Source organism: Tachypleus tridentatus, chromosome 5 (assembly GCF_004210375.1).
Source record: "Tachypleus tridentatus isolate NWPU-2018 chromosome 5, ASM421037v1, whole genome shotgun sequence".
Lineage (NCBI taxonomy): Eukaryota > Metazoa > Arthropoda > Merostomata > Xiphosura > Limulidae > Tachypleus > Tachypleus tridentatus.
Window position 1 is genome coordinate 48,776,224 of NC_134829.1, and position 19,140 is coordinate 48,795,363.

General features: G+C 33.2%; 1 protein-coding gene across 1 annotated transcript in view; it reads right to left on the reverse strand.

Moving 5' to 3' along the window:
• LOC143251118 (filamin-A-like) overlaps positions 1-19,140 on the reverse strand; it is a 137,683-nt gene that overhangs the window by 3,026 nt on the left and 115,517 nt on the right. The window contains exons 24-37 of the mRNA XM_076502484.1: positions 13,771-13,894; positions 13,391-13,531; positions 11,741-11,869; positions 11,041-11,214; positions 10,230-10,388; positions 9,442-9,645; positions 8,726-8,878; positions 8,108-8,236; positions 7,607-7,873; positions 6,615-6,752; positions 3,504-3,752; positions 1,747-1,917; positions 1,092-1,307; positions 483-680 (exon numbers count right to left, since the gene is read on the reverse strand). Coding sequence (XP_076358599.1) covers positions 483-680; positions 1,092-1,307; positions 1,747-1,917; positions 3,504-3,752; positions 6,615-6,752; positions 7,607-7,873; positions 8,108-8,236; positions 8,726-8,878; positions 9,442-9,645; positions 10,230-10,388; positions 11,041-11,214; positions 11,741-11,869; positions 13,391-13,531; positions 13,771-13,894 — 2,452 coding nt within the window. The remainder of the gene's footprint in view (positions 1-482; positions 681-1,091; positions 1,308-1,746; positions 1,918-3,503; positions 3,753-6,614; positions 6,753-7,606; positions 7,874-8,107; positions 8,237-8,725; positions 8,879-9,441; positions 9,646-10,229; positions 10,389-11,040; positions 11,215-11,740; positions 11,870-13,390; positions 13,532-13,770; positions 13,895-19,140) is intronic.

The window sequence follows — 19,140 nt, forward strand, 5'->3', positions numbered from 1 at the left end:
AATTTTGTTCATGATTATGAGGACACAGAATTAGATCTGATGAATTATAGATTCATGAAGTGGTAGTCTTGGATAAAACTTTTATAACATTTTAAGTTACAATACCATTATATAACAGTGTATAGCACACTATCTGTTAATATAAATCCTAATCAGCACACAATTCTGTACAGTTCAGTTTGTATTAACAGTAGCAGGTATTCAAATAATTTTGCAACTTCACCAAATTGCAGTTCAGGCCACTTAAGACCAGTTAACAATATATTAAGCTTACTTCTGTGTAAGTGTTGGAATTCAATTTTTTGCTGGTAGTAATTAAAACAATGTATCCTATAACAGTTTTTAACCTTGTATACAGTTCAGTAGTTTTACCAATAGCTTTGTAACAACCAAAACATACGAACAGCTCTTCTTATAGCTCACTGAAAATTGATATAATAGTCTGGCTAACTTACTGATAAAACAACCATCATTTTACTCACCAGCATCACCACAGTTAACAGTAAATGTGTTCTGTTTGTGGGAATAAGCTTTCTTAAGACCCATCCCTTTGCTTGTTACTTTCATAGCATTTGAGTGGAATCGCGGGAGATTGTCAGCTTTTTGTCGAGCTTGTTTGGAAACAGTTTCTACAACAACTGAAGATGTCTCATGCTCTCCGTAATCAGCTACGGCACTGCCTATTAGGAGATAACAGAAGTAACCCACTATTAACATCCTTTAAAAAGTTAAATACAAACTTGTTACATCTAGTTAAGTAAAATTTAGTTAATAAAAAATTAGAATAAAAACGTAAATTTAACAGCATTGATTGTAATTTTGTAAAGAAATTTTTACTCAGATTCTTAATTATAAAGGTGAAAATTGCACAGAACTAAGTTTAAGAACATGACATCTGATGGTTAAATTTTTAATACAGACTCTAGGGCAAAGAAGCGTTAGGAGCTTAGAAGTCTGATAAAATACTGTTACACCACAAGATTTTGTGGAATTAACAGGAAGGTTATTTTTATATTCTTTCACATTTACACATTTTTGTTTTATAACATGAGGTCAATGTTTCACCTACTGCATGATGTTTGGGGTCTTACCAGTGCAATGTACTTTGAAAGGGCTACCCACTATATGGTAACCATTATACTTGATAATAATATAGTAGTCTCCTGGAGCTAGTGGAGTATATCGCACTTTGTATCCTTCTTCCACTTCAGTACAGTCCATGGACACCTTAGACGGTCCATCAATTGTAACTGCTAATGTTCCTGCTCCAGCATTACAAGTATCAACAATGAAGTCAGTCTTAGTTCCTGTAAACAGTTATTAGGAAGAATCTTTAATAGTTGGACCAAAACAGGCTCACAGTTAAAAAACAAAAAACTGCAGATTTCAGATAATGTGTAATGCATTATACCAATGTTCAAAATTCTGACATGCCTATTTCAAGCAATTTCACAGTAACTTAGATCTGAATACATAAATTTATGAAAGTAGCTTTGTAAGCAAAGCATAGTTTAATTTTTTATTAAGCTGAAATTTGAATTTTTTTTCATTTAGTCTTTGTATTTCAATATTTGTAATGCACAATAATGAATTCTGAAAAGATCTATTAAACAAACTTTAAATCTTGCATGTTCCATCAGGCACACAAGATTTATTACACTGTTTTGTTTAAAGTACAAGCAGGTTTCACATTTAATGGTGTACAGGTTTCTTAATGTAGATAGTGTTTCACAATGTTTTGCTTACCAGTTTTACATTCTTTCAAACCATTTCCATCAGCATGAACTGCAGCTGGATCTGCATCATCTTGACCAATACGAATACGGAAAGGGCTCTGAGGGATGTGCATTCCATTGTGTCTAACATGGATCTGGTGAATTCCATTCTCCTTGGGCACAAACCGTAAAGCCCACTGATCTGTTTAACAACAAAACAGTTATTCAATTAACTAAGTATACATCTGACAAAAATAAGCATGCACCAGGTAAAAACATATTTGCAAATACTTAATAAATTAAAAGTATATTTAAAATTCTAGTTGAACATAATTATGTATCCTGTGGAAGGTTACAATCTAATAGTATTTCATCAACAAAAAATGGTGAATTAAAGAAGCATGAATGACAGATAGCACACGAGAAATTTAAAGTGAAAGAAACCTAGATTACTTTTGTTAGTATATTACTTGTATGGCTAATTAAGTCTTTCTTGACAATAATAGTAAACAAATTTTTATCCCAAAGTTTATATAATTAATGATCTTTACATAACAGAGCAAGAAAATCTTGTTGAAACTATAAATATTTTTTTTGTAAAAAAAACAGGAAAGAGCTAAGCTAACTTTTACAAATACAAAAATACTAATGGAATAATGGTGCCATTCAAACTTCAGAATATTTGTATACAAAAAACAAATTGCAATTTTTTTTAATCATTCATAAGATCTTTTGAAGTGGTTAATGAACAAGTACAATTAAAAAATTTTTTACAAATCACTAAAATACCAAGTTTCCAAAAACAAGGATATTTTACTCTATAAGGCAGCCTGTTGTATGCTGTAAAAAGTAAATCTTACCCACATTTGCCCTGGATTTCTAAAACGATTGAGCAAGAATTATTTGACAGAACAAAATATAATGTTATACAAGATTCAGCTCTGATGTGGATATAATGATGTTGTGTAAGAAAAAAAAACATTCATTCAAATAGGGTCTCACTGAAGCGAACAAGGTGTAAAAAGATTACTTAAAATAGACTGATTATAAAGTTAAAAAAATCTAGGAACTGATGCAACACATTCAAAAGTTACAATGCTAATCTCATGCAAGGATGTCTTAACTTAGCTTTACAGAACGTTTCAAAACAGTTTATCTTAAGAATAATTTTTGTTTATAAATGTAAACAAAACTGAGTATTTGGTTAAAAAATATCCATGTGGAAAAACCTTAGTAAAACAATAGGACCTAATTCAGTGATCTTGTAATTTCATAACATAAGTAGCATCTCAACCATTACCATGCCCCATCACATCTCAACTGGCCTGATGAACCCACCCCCTCATACAGGAGAGAGACACATGATAAACACTAGATATAGAGCAGATACACATGATTTGCCTTATTTGATCTTACTGGAGTACTTATGGAATTCTCTGCTACTAAAGAAACTCAAGTTATCTTGATGGAATGCACAGGTAAATTATTACTTTTCAGTTGTTGTAATTTAATATTTTATTAATTAAAAAAGCATTTAATTTTAAAAATTTGAATTTCTCTTACATTTTCACTCATATAATGACTATGTTTAAGATCTCATTGCAGTTAAATGACTTAGAGCAATCACCTATAAACCAAGTTTTTTTTTTTTTCTTTTGTCAAAGGTTAGTTTCATTTGGTGCTTTAATAACAAATGATCATTACACACAATATAATGGAAAATGTTTAATGTAATAGCAAATTAAACCACAAAACAAAATTAACCAGACTGCCAAATGTTAGCTTTACCATCATCGATGGGAGCTACAAAGCAATCATCTTCTGCTCCAGAAGAAGAAATAACTTTGCCATCAAGCATTCCTTTAGCTCCATTCATTTGGATGGTGAATGCCACAGGCTTGTTGACCTGTAAGTTAGCTTCTGGAATTGAACCAACCTCAATTTTCTTGGTATCACCTGATTGAGGCATGATGTAAACCTTAAAAGGACTATCTGGGATGTGTTGGTCATTGAACTTAACCCCCACTCTGTATTCACCTAAAAAATAAAAAGGTGTTACACTATAACTTAATTTTAAAAATTATGGACATATCACTAGCAGCTTTCAAGTATAAGGCTACTTAAATTGATTGTTATTTTAATATAAAAATTACATATAAAGTGAATAAAATTAAAAGGAAAGGATAATTTCTGTGTAAAATAAAGATAGTAATAAATTCTATATGACTAACTGGAGATAAAGTTGGTTGGTTGGCATTTGATGGTGCAAAAGCAACTAGGCTATCTCCACCAAACAATGGTAAAAAAAATTAAAACATGTTAAAAACAAAATCCAAGTTTTATATTAAAAACCATTTTAAATTAAAAATTAGAAAAGGTGAATGGCCTTTAAAACACTAGAAACATTTGTAAGGTGTGCAGAGTCACTATTATCAAATGACACTGTCCAGAATCAAGGGTAAACTGAGACAAAATATGTCTAAAATAGTGACATTGTAGAGTCCTAATAGCACAACAGTAAAATGTGCACTATTGTGACACAAGTGTCATATCAACCACACACTGATGCATCAGTTCCAGATAAAAGATAACTAGTTAAAAAAAAACAAAAAAAAAAATGACCAATGCATAGTCTAGTTAGGACAAGTTATGGAAGACGACCAAAGTCCAATATAAGGTTTTTATTGGGAAAAGCTTTTTTTCCCACATTGCTCCAAGTCGACTGCTAACTGAAACAGAGCCAAGCCTCAAATACAGGACCATAGTCCACATATGGAACAGGTTCAACAGTGATAGACCAGAGCAGACAGACTTAGCTGTAGTGTCAGTAACTTGTTCCTGCATATACCAACAAGTGAGCATAAATAGCACAATTCAAGTACTGCTTAGCTTCTATGTGATCCAGGGCAAGAGAAATTGTGTTGAATTTGACAGTGAACACAGAAACTGTAGAGAAGATACTGTGTGCAACAACCAAACCATGGCAGAGCCCAGAGTTAACCAATTTCAAACCATCCATATAAATGGGAATGCAAGAATGGTTCAAAAGATGTCCAACAAAAAAAAGATAGTACTTCCAATCAGGAGTATCTGCTTTGTTCAGATGATTTAAAGAAAGGTTAAATTTGGGGATGGTAATAAGCAATGGTGTGATGGGTTGACCAGTGGATACAGCAGTGTCCTCCAAGGACAGACCCAATTCATCTGACTATGCCTGGATACAAAGGCCAAAAGGAACAATGGCAGATTTTTGGTTCTGAAAAAGCATGGCCCACTGGGGAAGGAAAACAACTTCAGGTGGGTTGCTGTGGTAAGGATCAAAGTTTTGAAGCATAAAGTAAAGATAGTTGCAAACAGCAGAGGTGCAAAGAAGATTCATGAGACCAATGATAAATGGGGTCCAGCATCTTCAAGGATGAAGTTCCAGCAGAGCTATAGACCAGAAACCCATAGTCTCGTTTTGAAATTCCATCTTTGTGAATGAAAATACGCCTACTACAGAAACACTTTGGGTGGAGAAACCAGTGAGGATATCAAACTCTGGGATATTTTTAAAACATCAACAACAAGTCCTTGTGATTAATTCAAAATAGTATGGGGAGTAACCTCACTGAGTGTATCCCCAATGGCCTTTGAATGCAGAAAGAATTCACTGTGTAGACATGTGGATGTTTCCACAAATGTGTCACAATAATGAAACTTTTTGACTGATTCAGGAGAGCCAGCAAGCCCCTCTAGTCCATTCCAAATGAATAAATAATAATAATAATAAAAGAGACATTTGTCCTAGAGATTTGTCTAATAGAGAAGAGAATGTATCAGAAAATGAGGTACAGGTGTTGAAGGCTTAAAGATTGCTGCTCAGAATCTAAGACATGGTTGTTTACCTATGGTGTTTATTTTCATTATTTTATTTTTATTTGGGGGGGGGGATCCATGACAAAGAAAGAATATTTTGATGTCCACTGACCCCACCCATCATGAAACAACCCTACAAGGGGACATTACAATGCCAAATAAAGACATTGCAGCAACACCAGGGTTTCGTGAGCACTACACTCAAACACCAGCATCAGACACAATGTTCACAAAGCTTGTTGAGAACGTCCAATGTTGGTACTTGGTTGACACTAGCACAAGTGGACCAGCCAAACTGACCCTGGGACCATCCCAAGGCTGCCCATCTACAGGAATTCAAGGCCAAAGCTATGTGCTAAAGTTGGACCCCTCAGCCACCAGGATCCTCTCCTCCCTTTTGCAAAACCTTCTCTGGGAGGTCCCTCACCAATTACAGAAATCCACACTGAAAGGACACAGGAGAGCTTATGCTTGAAATTAGTAGTATTGAATTGAACAAGATAAAATTTAAAGGCTTCCAGACACTAAATCAACTACCTTTTACCTGAAGTTGTAAACATTGGAAGATCTAACTGAAGTTGTTAAACTATACATGATGAGGGTAAAATACAAAAATAATGGGCTATACCTGAAACAGATTAACCATAAAAAAAGACATACCAGCCAATGTGCAAAGGTTTTACAGAAGTCCAAACACAACATTTGGTAGTTCCACATATATGGCGTAATGGACTTTTACACCCTTGATTTAATTATGAATAATATAAAGAAAGTGCAATCAGATGTGACGAACATTACACAGATTAGGTGCTAATATAAAAAAGATGAAAACGTAGAAATTTTCCCTAATCTAATCTAGGTTCTAACTGAGGAACAAGTTGTAAAAGATTACATCTAGTAAAACTTGATATTTGTAAATACAAACTGAAAGCTATTTAAAGTATCTGCTATAAATTAAAGAGGCAATACTGTATATTACCAGACAAAAAGTCACTACAAACATTTCATTTCAAGTTAGTAATAATAGCTTTTGTGACCAACCTGCATCCTGCACTTTGTAAGAAACATAACAAGATCCATCTTTCCGATCTTTGAAGTCAATTTCTGCTTTAGATGGGCCTTCAACAGAGATGGCAAGGCTTCCAGCACCTGCTTCCCTTGTCCATATATTGAATTCACCTAGAATGGAAAGAAATTTAATTTAATATTCATTAGTCATTAGTGTAGAATCACAAAGTCAAAATAAACAAGTTGCACATGCACTTTTTTTGCAATAGGCAATTTATTGGAGATTTTTTAAAACAAATATGCTGTATAACCTGTAAAGATGTTGCTATCCAAGTACTAAAAGCTCTACACTAGAAAGCTACCATTATACCATGTATAACACTATGCAACAAATATTGTTGTTGGATAATGTGTTATTTCTTAATTACTTATGTTGTAAAAGTACAGAAGATGGCCATTATTCCTTTCAAACTTGGCTTTTGTGACCTGGATAATGAAATTTAGAAATTAAGCCTATTTTCTATGTAAAAACTGGCAAATTCGAACATTTTCATCTACATAAGGTCTGAATAAAACATGAATAAAGATTTACATGTATTTATACAAAAGTTATACAAAAATGAACAAAAATTAAAAGCTAGTAGTTTTTCAGAATTTGTGACTACAACATAAATCACTTTCACATATGAGCCCCCAAATATAGTCTCCCATCATGTTTTTGTTATGTGCTCCCAGATCACAAAAACAAAGTTTGAAGAAAAAAAAAAAAGGTCTTTTCCATTTACTTTAGGCATAAGCAATTGGGAAATAACACTTTCTATCCAGGAACAAGTAAAATTTTTGTTACATAGTTAGTTTTATTCACTTCACATTACCTATAAAACAGTACGTTTATTTACTTTCTCTTCATTACAGTATTCGAGTGATTCTGTAAAAGTATGTCAAAAAAGCATAAGGTTAGACAAAAGTTAAAGTGACAATTAAGATAGTCAAAGTCTTCAGGTAGTAACAAGGGTTAAACTTACATGTTTCTCCTGCAATTCCCCGCTCTAAACCAGTTCCTCCAGCATGAACTCTGTGAGCACCAAAATCATGAAGAGGTCCAACAGTGAACTGGAAGGGTGAACCAGGGATGTGAATGTCTTTGTAACGCACACTAACAGTGTGGACACCAGCTTCCTTAGGGACAAAGTGGATGGCATAGACAAAGTCCTCCATGTCTAAGATCTCTGCATCTTCAGTCACACCAGAAGGAGAAGTGACCCTGGCAGCCATATCAAAAGCACTCGTGCCTGAACAGGGAATATTAATATTGAGTTGCTTGTGAGCTAGAAGACTAAGCCATCATAAAATGTGGCAAGTGATCATAAATCATATCTAGAAAAACATGGATAAAAACGAGTTAACATGAAACTTAACAATTTTGTATAAAAATACCTTATTCAAAAATGATTCTTAAAGTTGATAACATAAAACATGGTTCTACTAATAAATTTCTTATTGATGTTTACAGTGTTCTAGCTTACCAGGCATCTTAACTGTCAGTCTACACTCTGATCCAACATCAGTGACAGGAACAGCATCTCTTTGCTTCTTGATATGCTCACGTTGTATATTAGAACCTTCACCAGTTACTTTTACCGTAAAGGGACTTCCTAAACAGAAATAAAAGATATTTAAAACCACTATATTTTATGGTGAAAAGCTAACAAGTTTTGCTTGCATTTCAATTTTTGGTTTCTTCCAGAATCCTTGCAGTAGTTTTCTGAGACAGCTACATCTCAAACTTGAAACTGTAAACCAATATAACCTTGAAATTTCATTGTTCCAAACAGAGTAATACTTTATTTCAAAACTAGTGCATGGAAAGAGGTGAAAGGTTCCTTGGTATTTTAACATTTATCAATACATCAATAACTTCTGTCATGTCAAATATAACAGAAGTTTCATCATTGTTTTAAAAATAGTTTAGAGAATTCCATATTTGTATTATTAAAGCAGTTAGATATTTTACACTTAAAGTATTTCTGAAGTTCTAAAATGCATACCTTTACTTAATATTTCCTATTAAAATACAGGAAATTCACGCATTAAATATCATGTCTTTTACAACATAGAAGCAAAAACAGTGAGAACTCACTCACCAGGCACATGGTGGTCAGCAAACTTTAAGTTGATGATGTAGTATCCAGGTTCAAGTGGACAGTAACTGACCTTAAGAGTACCATCTTCATTATCTTTGCATTGAATATCAGCCTTGCTGGGTCCTTCCACAGAAAAACTCAACCCACCATAACCTGAAGGTTAGCCACAGATAAAAGGAACATATTGGTATACAGTTGTACAGTAAAATACATAACCTTTGTGCTCAGTTACAATTGTAGTTTTAGAAAAGGACTAAAAAACAAAAGATCTTGGCAACCTAAGAATATTGCTTTAAACAATTTTCTAGTAATCATAACCACATCATATCTTGGTTTCAAATGATTTCAATTAGTTTATTTGGTATTCTGACAATACCTTTAAGTTAACTCCAGAACTAACTCATCTGGTCAACAGTTTCAAAACAATGGAAGTGTTACTTTAATTATGATACTTTAGCATTCCTTCTAGTTCATTCAGGCTAACACTAGATTTAACAGCATCACGTGTGACTGACTGTTTATATTAGACTACTGCATAGCCCTTCACTCCAGAGTGATTCATTCAGCTGATGGTCATCAGAAGAGTTTTGTTTCCACTTTATTACAGGACTTACAGCAACTTTAGTTGTTGTAAATGTAAACATATTTAACATTTGTTAATTCACAAAGGTAAGGATATGAAGGACACAAGTAATACAGATATTCCACTTAAATACCTGCATTTTTAGTGTCAATACTGATTTCATTAGCTTTGTGAGTCTTTCCTTCTTTCAGAGCAGTACCACTGACACGAACATTGGAAGCATCACCAATTTCTTTCTCCAGAACGTTGATTGGAAATGGACTTCCCTGAATGGGTTTGCCAAGGCGTTTCACGTGAACCTCGTGTTTTCCAGCTTCTCGTGGAGTGAAAGAAATACCTGCAAAGTATGGTTATTAATACACATTATAAAACTTTTACCAGATGAGGTCACCAGCACAAACAAATCTATGCACGTACATACATACATACATAATTCTTTTAATTGCACTTATATTTTGGCAGCAATTTACTTAGATTTCTTTTTTAAGGAAGCATAAGAGAAGTTGTAATCCAACAGCATACTTTATCCATAAATAGTTAAGTACATAATGTTAAAACAATTAAACTACACAATATAAAAAGTTAAAATTCAAGTAAAACCATTTATACAGATCTATTTTCATTATGAAAACCAGCACAAGGCTGTTACACAGATAATACAACTAGAAAATAAACACTATCTTAGAAGTAACAGTAACTCTGAAGTAAGCATTCCTGAAAATAAGTTGATACATTAGTTGTCTTGCTTGAATAAAATAACCTGATAAAGATGCGCTCACCATAAACTATTCCAAGTTTGATGATTGTACAAGAAATTACCCTTTCTTTAAAATATGAGGACAGTCATTTCATAGACATGAAGCAGTGCCCATCTTGCTAATTATTTAAACAGTACATTTGGTAAACAAATACAATCATTACCAAGATGGCCATTTGGAAGTTTCTTTACAAAGCATGGTTCCTCCAAACCAGATGGTGCAACAATACTTGCATTCAGATTCTTCACATCTTTCTCCTGAACCTTCAAGGAAACTTCACTTGAGTGTCCAACAGAGATTTGGTTCCGTTTACGACCTTCACCTGAGACAAACACAAAAACATTAGGTTGTAAAAGTACCATAGAAAATATTTACAGATTTATGGTTAAAATATAAATTGACTTTTTAATAGGAGTGCCCATCACTTACTAGGTTATAAATTATGAAAACCCTGAACCCTTACTTAGTAAGGAAGGCCACTCACTCACTAGCTTATAAAACAGTAACAAAGCTTTGAATCCTTACTTCATACTCATTAGCCTATAAATTGTGATAAAACTGAAACTCTTACTCAGTAATGAAGGCCACTCACTAGTCTATAAATTGTGACAAAATCCTCACTTAGTAAATCCCATCATTCACTAGCTTATAAATTATGACAAAGTTCTGACCCCTTATTTGGTTGTAGATACAATCTCACAAATTAAAGCAAAATGTTCTCTCCTGCTACAAGAGACCTAGTAGCCTAGAAACTGACAATTCAACTTTCTGCTAGTGGAGACCACTCCTCATTGGATTACAAAGCAAAGCATATATTAAAATAAATAATTATTCAACTCTGATAGGCTTTAGAATATACAAACTGCTAATGAAAGTTACCTCAAAAATGTATTTAAAATAAAGACTTGTTTGTAACATTTAAGAACAAAATTTAATATTTCACATTCTGTCCATCCTCTAAATCTACATCTCACCAGTAATATTGGCAGTGAATGGACTTCCTTTGATGTGTTTGTCTGCAAACTTAACAGTAACCTTGTACTCTCCTGGTGCAGCTGGTATATACGACACACCAACAGTGCCATCTTTATTATCATGACAGTTAATCTCAGCTTTAGAAGGCCCTTCAACTGCTACAGACAGACCACCTAGAAGATTTAATCAGAAACAATGAGTTGTTACCTCAAAAACCATAAACAATTCAAAGTTTAAATGAACCACTGTTAGTTTAGGTCTTTATCCTTGTTGAACATTCAGTTCAAAACAAAAATGTTTTGCTGTAAAGGAATATTAAGGATCACAAACAGTTATCTTAAAAGAATTATGAAATGCAATCAAACTCAGAAGGTCCCTTATGGACTTTAAATTAACACAGAAACTCACAAGCTATGACATCTTTAGACAGACTTTCGAGGCAATTTGTTTAATGAACATTTATTTTCAAGTGTACAGAAGCACCTCCTATGGCAACAGGTGACCAGAAAGAGTTATTTACTTATTAGAACCATGTTTCAGGATAATAATAATAATAATAATAATAATTTATTAAGAGATCCGGCTTCTTCCATAAAAATAAAAATTACCGTTTAATAAAACACAAGCAATAGTCTGTCTTGAACTTCCACTAGATTGACAATCCAGTGGATTTGAAGTAAAAGAAATGCCAAAACTTACCTGCTCCTGCACCTTTAGTGTAAATGGTGAAGTTGCAAGGCTCACCAGCAATACCATGTGTTAATCCAGAGCCATGCGCTGTCACAAAGCCACTACTAATTGTGTCGACATGGAACTTGAATGGACTTCCTGTACACAGATAAGTACTTGTATATAAAACTGACTACAAAACAAATATAAATCAGTTATCATTCCAGCAGACTTTAACAATATTCTATAATAAAAATTAAAACCATTGACTGTAAAATGACTAAGTTACCCAATAATCCAGGTCACTTATACTGCTGTTCTTTCCCATTTATCCCAATGGTGAATGGCCCATTTTGAGGAAGCGTTTGGGTTGTTCAAGGGTTTGTTTTGTTGTTGTTTAATCTATAGATTCTGCATAAAATATGCAGAAAATGACTGTACCTAAGGATAACACTACACACTATCTATACACCACATTGGTATCAGCATGACATTTTCAAGAGGGTTATTTCCAAAGTAACACAATTTTAAGTAAGCCACGAGACAGTAACAGTCTAGCAAGTGGTCATAGAGATTTAAATCAGAATGACACATTAGCAAGCAAAACAGGTCATGAACAGGGAATTGTAAACACTGTGGCATTTTCTACAATACTACATTTAAAATGTAGTTGAGATTTTACAAAGGAGGAAGGTGACCATTTATGGACAATACCAATGGACTAGTAGACTTTCAACAATATATATAAGAATAACAATACTGAGTGAATAATTCTTATACAATAAGAAACAATCCAGTAGTGTTTTATAGCAAGAATATTATAGTTTCAATTTACTATACACTAGGCACAAATGTGCCAAGGTTTTCACAGTATTCTGTACTTGTGAATAGAAAATTAAACTACCTTCAAAAAACACATTTGTAACTTTATTTGGTCTAGGAGTTTTCCTGGCAATACTAACCATAACAAGATTTTGAAAACACCTTGAGTTAAAAATAAAAGTTGCTGTTGGAATAAATACTTTAAAATTCATTTAATATTTTATCTTGTACAGTTGTTTGTACTTTGAATGAACTCAGTTCCTTGTATAACTATATAAAAGTTAAAAACTTCAAGTCATGATATTCACAAAACAGTATTCAAAACAAGTAATAAATGATTTTGCTTTTTACTTTCAGAATTTACCAAGTAACCCAAAAAGCATTACATCCAACACTTTAAACCAGTAATTAAATATTAGGAGATAAAGTTGTTTTGTAAATGATACATGTTCCAAAATTATTTGACTACCAAAACATTGTTTCGAGAAACAAAATACTGGAAAGAATCAATGTAGACAGGATTGAATTTGTCAAGAAGATAACTTTAGAGATACAATCACTTTAAACTGCATCACAAAAATATTCAGATGAAAAAAAAAAAAAAAAGACAGCTCTAAACAGCGATTAATTTTCAACATCCATGTGACCAAAGACCAGGCTATCAGATAAAACAGACAATTCCAGAACTAGGATATTATTACTTAGGAAATTATTTCATTTAAGTTAAACCTTAAGGATAAGTAAAGAAATTCAAAATGCAGGATATGGCCAGTGTAAACAACTTGTGCATTCAGTTTTACAATCACCACCAACAAAACATATCCACAATTTCTAAATCCAAGTAAAAAATGCCAGCACCTTGAATGTGATCATTGTTGTACTTTATCTGTAGTTCATGGGACCCTTCTTCCTTTGGATCATACCTCACACTAACTGTTCCATCATGGTTGTCTATAATAGTTGGCTTGTCAACTTTTCCAGAAGGCATGATTACTTCCGCTACATGGAAAAAAAATTGTTCTGTTTAATCTACTCAAATGTGATAAAATTTGAAAACTGGTTTTGTCATTTTATAAGAAACTAAGTGTATTAACACAATCATCCATTTCAAAACAAAAAATATATAAAAGGAAAATTTGAAAAACTATATCTTATTTTTCAATTTTTAACTTAAACTCTTAACTCTTAAATAATTTTATCGGAGCACTTATATGATATAGCATAAGATACTGACTTACCAGTCAATGTCTCTTCAGTAACTGGTACAGGGATGTCACTGAGTTCTAAAGGCAGAAACTGACCTCTCTGGACACTTTCAAAAGTATCAACAAACTTTCTTTCCTGGACTTCCTCTAGAACAGCCTGAGGAAAAACGGGTTATTAAAAATTAATTTAAATAAAAAACCTTTTACTGCCCCAGTAATGTAAGAAGTTTGCAAGGTTTTTCCTGAATAATCCTAAAAGTTCTTGATAAAACCAAATGAACAAGATTGTTTAAATAATACACAATGAATTCTGACTTCAAATGTCAGTAACAAAATCAGTTACTCAGCATGATTAACAGAGAAATGCATTGTTAGAATAAACAATGGAATAAACCAGGACATGTTTTACTCTTAAACAGCTGAAAAAAAAAAAAGAAGAGAGAGAAGACATTTAAGTAAAAATTGTTCATCACATATGAGCTGTCACACAAAATAAGAGACAACCTAGTTACTTGGCTGTCTTTCAAATGTTCTTTGATTATTTGTTATGAAGTTTACAGCAAAAGTAATGCAAAGCATATGAAATCAGACTGAAAGTATGTAATGAGATTCAAATCAGAACTGAGAAGTTCTTTTATGTATTGTTTTCATAAACTTATTTTACTAGCTGTAAAATAGCTGCTCACTAGATAGAAGTTATGTACATTCATGACTAGTGAAAGTTATCTTAGGACATAATGTTACTTCTTTTATACAGTACTATGCAAAAGTGTTAGAACAAAGTCAAAAGTTAGCTTTCAGGCTATTTTCAAAAGAACAGTGGAAGGTAAGTCACAGGTGGAACATCAATATTGTATTAATCTTCCTGTTTAGTACAAGAGAAACTCAGTGGAGGTGCTCGAGTTCAGCAAACAGTGTATTTGAGGCATTTTGAGTAAAATCTAAAAGGACAGTTTGATTAAATATTTTGCAACAATGTATGAGAGACTGTCTACAGTTATTAAAGCAAAAGTGGAACACACAAACTATTAACTACCATAGTTTTTTTTGCAAGAAACATTTGATTTGCTAATGGGGTTGATACCTCAATTCTGTGAAAGCCCTTGCAGTATTTCAATGACTTCAGCAGCTTCTTTCTTAACCAAGTAATTTTTGCATAGGTTGGATGGGTATTTAGGGTCATTATTTTCAGTAGTAGAATCCCTTAATAATACACAAGTAGAATCCTTTAATAATACACAAGTAGAATCCTTTAATAATACACAAGCCAATAGACATGTTATGATGAATCAGTATTGGACAGTACTTTCACTGGCCCATTATTCCATCTATTTTGAAATAAAACCCGTCACCTCTCGAGAAAAACAACCCAAAGCCATCACACATCTTCCCACATATATTGTGGTAGGTGCTATGCATTAAGGTTAAGTATATTTCACCTTTTTAGGTAAATGTACAAGGTATGTTTTGAACCAAGTATTTAAAATCTGGACTTACCCATCCATAATGCACTTCTCCAATCAAAAGCAGTCTGGTTGTTTTTGAACCAAGTATTTAAAATCTGGACTTACCCATAATGCACTTCTCCAATCAAAAGCAGTCTGGATTTTGTACTTCAATTTTCTAGGAGTATTTGGAGATCAAAGTAAAGGTTTTTTTGTACTTGCTACTTAATCAAGTATTCCATTCTCAAGTCTTCTAGATACTGTAGGTCTGGACACATTGATAAATGACCAGTACTAATTGATAGAACTGTTTATGTAGTCTTCAGGACAGAAGGAAGACTATTTTGTGCTTTAGATCAAAGATACTTAACATCAGTATCAATGAGTTTAGGTGTTCTGCCTCTTCCTTTCTTATTTTCAAATTTACCCATTTCAGGCTAATGATCTAGGGTGTATTTGACAGTGTCTGGGATGTATTTCAAGTCTGCAGCAATTTGTCATTCAACATCATGTAGAGCTTTTTATACAAATTCTATCCTACTGACAACTATGGTTTTGGGCTGTAGCATAACAAAGCTTAATATATAGCATTGAACACCTTTCTCCTCAAGGTTTATTTGTGGAGTATTATTGAGTTATTCTAACATATACCAGTACAATATGTTAGGTCCTTACCATTTTCTTTCAATGTAGTTCAGACACAGCATGAAGTAAAATACCAGTTGTTTCAGATCCTAAATTTAAAGTGTATGTTCATTCAAGCAGAACCCTGATGACATGCCTTTAGTAGAAATACACAAAAATACTAAAAAATGATAAGTATTCCCACCCTGGCTCATTCAGTTGTCAACAATTGTGAAGCATTACTAGTATTGAAGTGTACATTCTGTAATGGCATGGAATAATTAGCCCATGAAATGAAAAGAATGACAAAACGTTCTTGTAACACCTTTACACAATACTGATGCAATTGTGAAAAAGGAAACCCATAAAACTGCAAAACAAAATGTCAAACTGCACATTTGCATCTAAACTTCATATGGACCCAACAAACCTGCATGCCAAAGTTACTGAAGATCCATCAATAAAGGGCAAAGTATTGGAGGAAAAAACAAAACGGAAAACATAACTGAAGATTTGTCCACATCTTACAATAGACCCAATGGTCATTTGGTAAAAATCTATGCACAATATTTGAAGTACTGGTATTAAAAAAAAAAAAAAAACATGAAAAGTAAAAACACAAACAAATGCTGACCCACTGGGGTGGGACTCTACTATAGTAAATAATACTAGCAAGAAGTACATTCAGTTTCCTCATTTGTATTATCGTAGGTCAATTGGCCATTACATATAAAACCACTAAACATCTTTAAAGTCGCTAGTCTAAACACAAGTTATCAAATAGTTTGTTGTTTTTGTAAAAGGCAGATCTTTACCAAGTTTGGAACAAATAGCAACATTCATATCCAATCTTTAAAAGCTTTTCACCTTTGCAGAACGTAAACCTCAGTATACCTGTGTAAATACAAACAATACCCCCACAAAAAATTTGTTTTCTTAATATTGTATTTCCTATTCAACACATGTTCTAATTTGTTTGTTTCAGTAGGTACACTAGTTTAAATCTTACAGCAACTTTACCGCTTTGCACCAGCAAATAAACGAATGGGAGATACGCTGACACTAGGAGGAAGCCGCCCAGTAATCTTTCTTAACCTACGTTGAGAGAACCTTACAAGGCTACGAGTCGTAAAAGAGGATCAGTGCCCGGTTCTGTCAAGGTCAAGGTCAGACTTAGAAAATCTTAAATATAAGCCTACAACAAGCTGCATATCGCAACATTAAAAGAAATTACATGATAGTTACTCAGTGTAACAAATGAAAACTTACGTATAAAGGCTAACTCATTACGTCCTAATTTTTGGATTATGTTCAACCCATAAATTACCTCATAAGGGAAAGTAAGTAAAATGATAACGTTAATTAATGTTAGAAAGTAACGCATCATTTCAGATGGGCACGATGGGATATTATTAATTAATTATTATTAATTTAAATACATCGTTTCACTTATCTAGAAGATTCGTAAAATCTTTATTTTAACGTTAAGTTCTACGGGGTGTTCGGAAAGTCACTGTGCAGTTTTGTAATCGTATTTTATTCAATCTGTTTCAAGCCGGCAACTGATAGCGGTGTTTAGAAACAAAATAAGAAGGACCCAGGCCTGTATTGATGCCAACGGGGGTCACTTTCAACATTGTTTATAATTGTCATTCATATTTACCTCCTGTATTCTATGTTGAAACATGTCTGTTAATAAATATACAAGTGCACAGCGACTTTCGAACACCCTGTATAATATAAAACGAGTGAATCTTCAACAGCAGCAACATTTGAAATTCTCTTAGGCAGGATTAGAGTAACCTACGAGACTCCTTTTTTGTCAACTACAGTTTTGTGAGTCAGCAATGCCACGTGTGGAGAACGCGTGTACCAGATTCAATTTTATTACACAAAAGGATCTCTACCATTAGTTTCTCATGCCTAACAAATTCTACTTACTGAAATTATGAAAAAGTCTGTCCTTATTGAGCTTGGACGAGTTCATATACGGCCGAAATCACGCAAACGATTACTTCAGAAAAAACATTAATTTACACCACATAATTGTTCATCTTGGATTAGAAAACAAAATGCTGTGGATGTGTACATATTAACAGAAAAATGTTAAGCTTGTTTGGGAGACAACAAGAACGCATAATGAAACGTAGAATTCATATGAATAGCACTTCATGGAATCGATACATGGCCTAAACAGAGACTCAAGGTTGAGCCATATGAAACATTTTGCGAATTCATGATTAACCAACAAGAAAGGCAAAAGTATAGCAGACATCCAAACGTCGGTAAGTTCCTTTGCGAACCATTCAAAATTAAGATAATTCACGAAATAAATTCGTGGCGTGTTCATAGAATAATTATTAGAAAAATCGGATTAACAACTTCTAATACACAAAGTCAGTACTGCTTGGTAACATGACCTTTCAACAATGATGTTGCTTAACAACAAAAGTATAAACAACTATTGATAGTTAATCCATGTGTTATAAATATGAAATGTAATGTATAGTTCACAAAACTGGAAAAAAATTTGATTTCTTCCCTCAATCTCCGTTGAATAAAGAGGTTTGTTTTTCATTTAAAACGTTGGTGATATAACAGAAAATACCTTAATTAAGAAACAATTTAAGTTTAAAATTGAATCGATATTTGCACTTTTATGCACTTTGTTCTAGTCTAGATGAAGCCATACCACGTCTTCAGGCTTGTTAGACCGACACGGGACCCACGTATCCAACCCCTTGCACCTCCCCGTCGCTAAGATAGTAATGGAGTGGATACCGTTATCAAACTATTCCATATACATAAGTGCATTTTGGTTTTCATGATTCTTCCTCTTTCGAGAAAAGAAATCAAGGGTGACGTGACACACACACACACATTATATATATATATATATAACATTTCTCTCTTCTCAACAACCGAGTTCTGTAGACATGACTAGACAGGAGGACACGCATACTTAACAGTTCATCACAACTTATATAGCAGACGAATATTGTGAACGTATGTAACATAACGAAAGGCACTTTGCCAGCATCATTACAGAAAATGTTACCAAATACAAGCTGTTCTGTTTAACTGTTGCGAATGTAATTAAAAGCCACACACGCTGTTATTAACGGTTATTTTTTTAATAGTCACTTAAAAATAAATATACACTAAGTTATTTAGGTATTAAACGCAATCTACATTCTAACATACTTCAAATTAGTTCATGTTAGGGTTTTCAAAGTTGACTCGTAAATACTTAGGTTAATCAATTCTGTCGAACATTACAGACAGAGGCATAAATTTACAGACAAGACATTGTGCTACGAAGAACAAAATATCT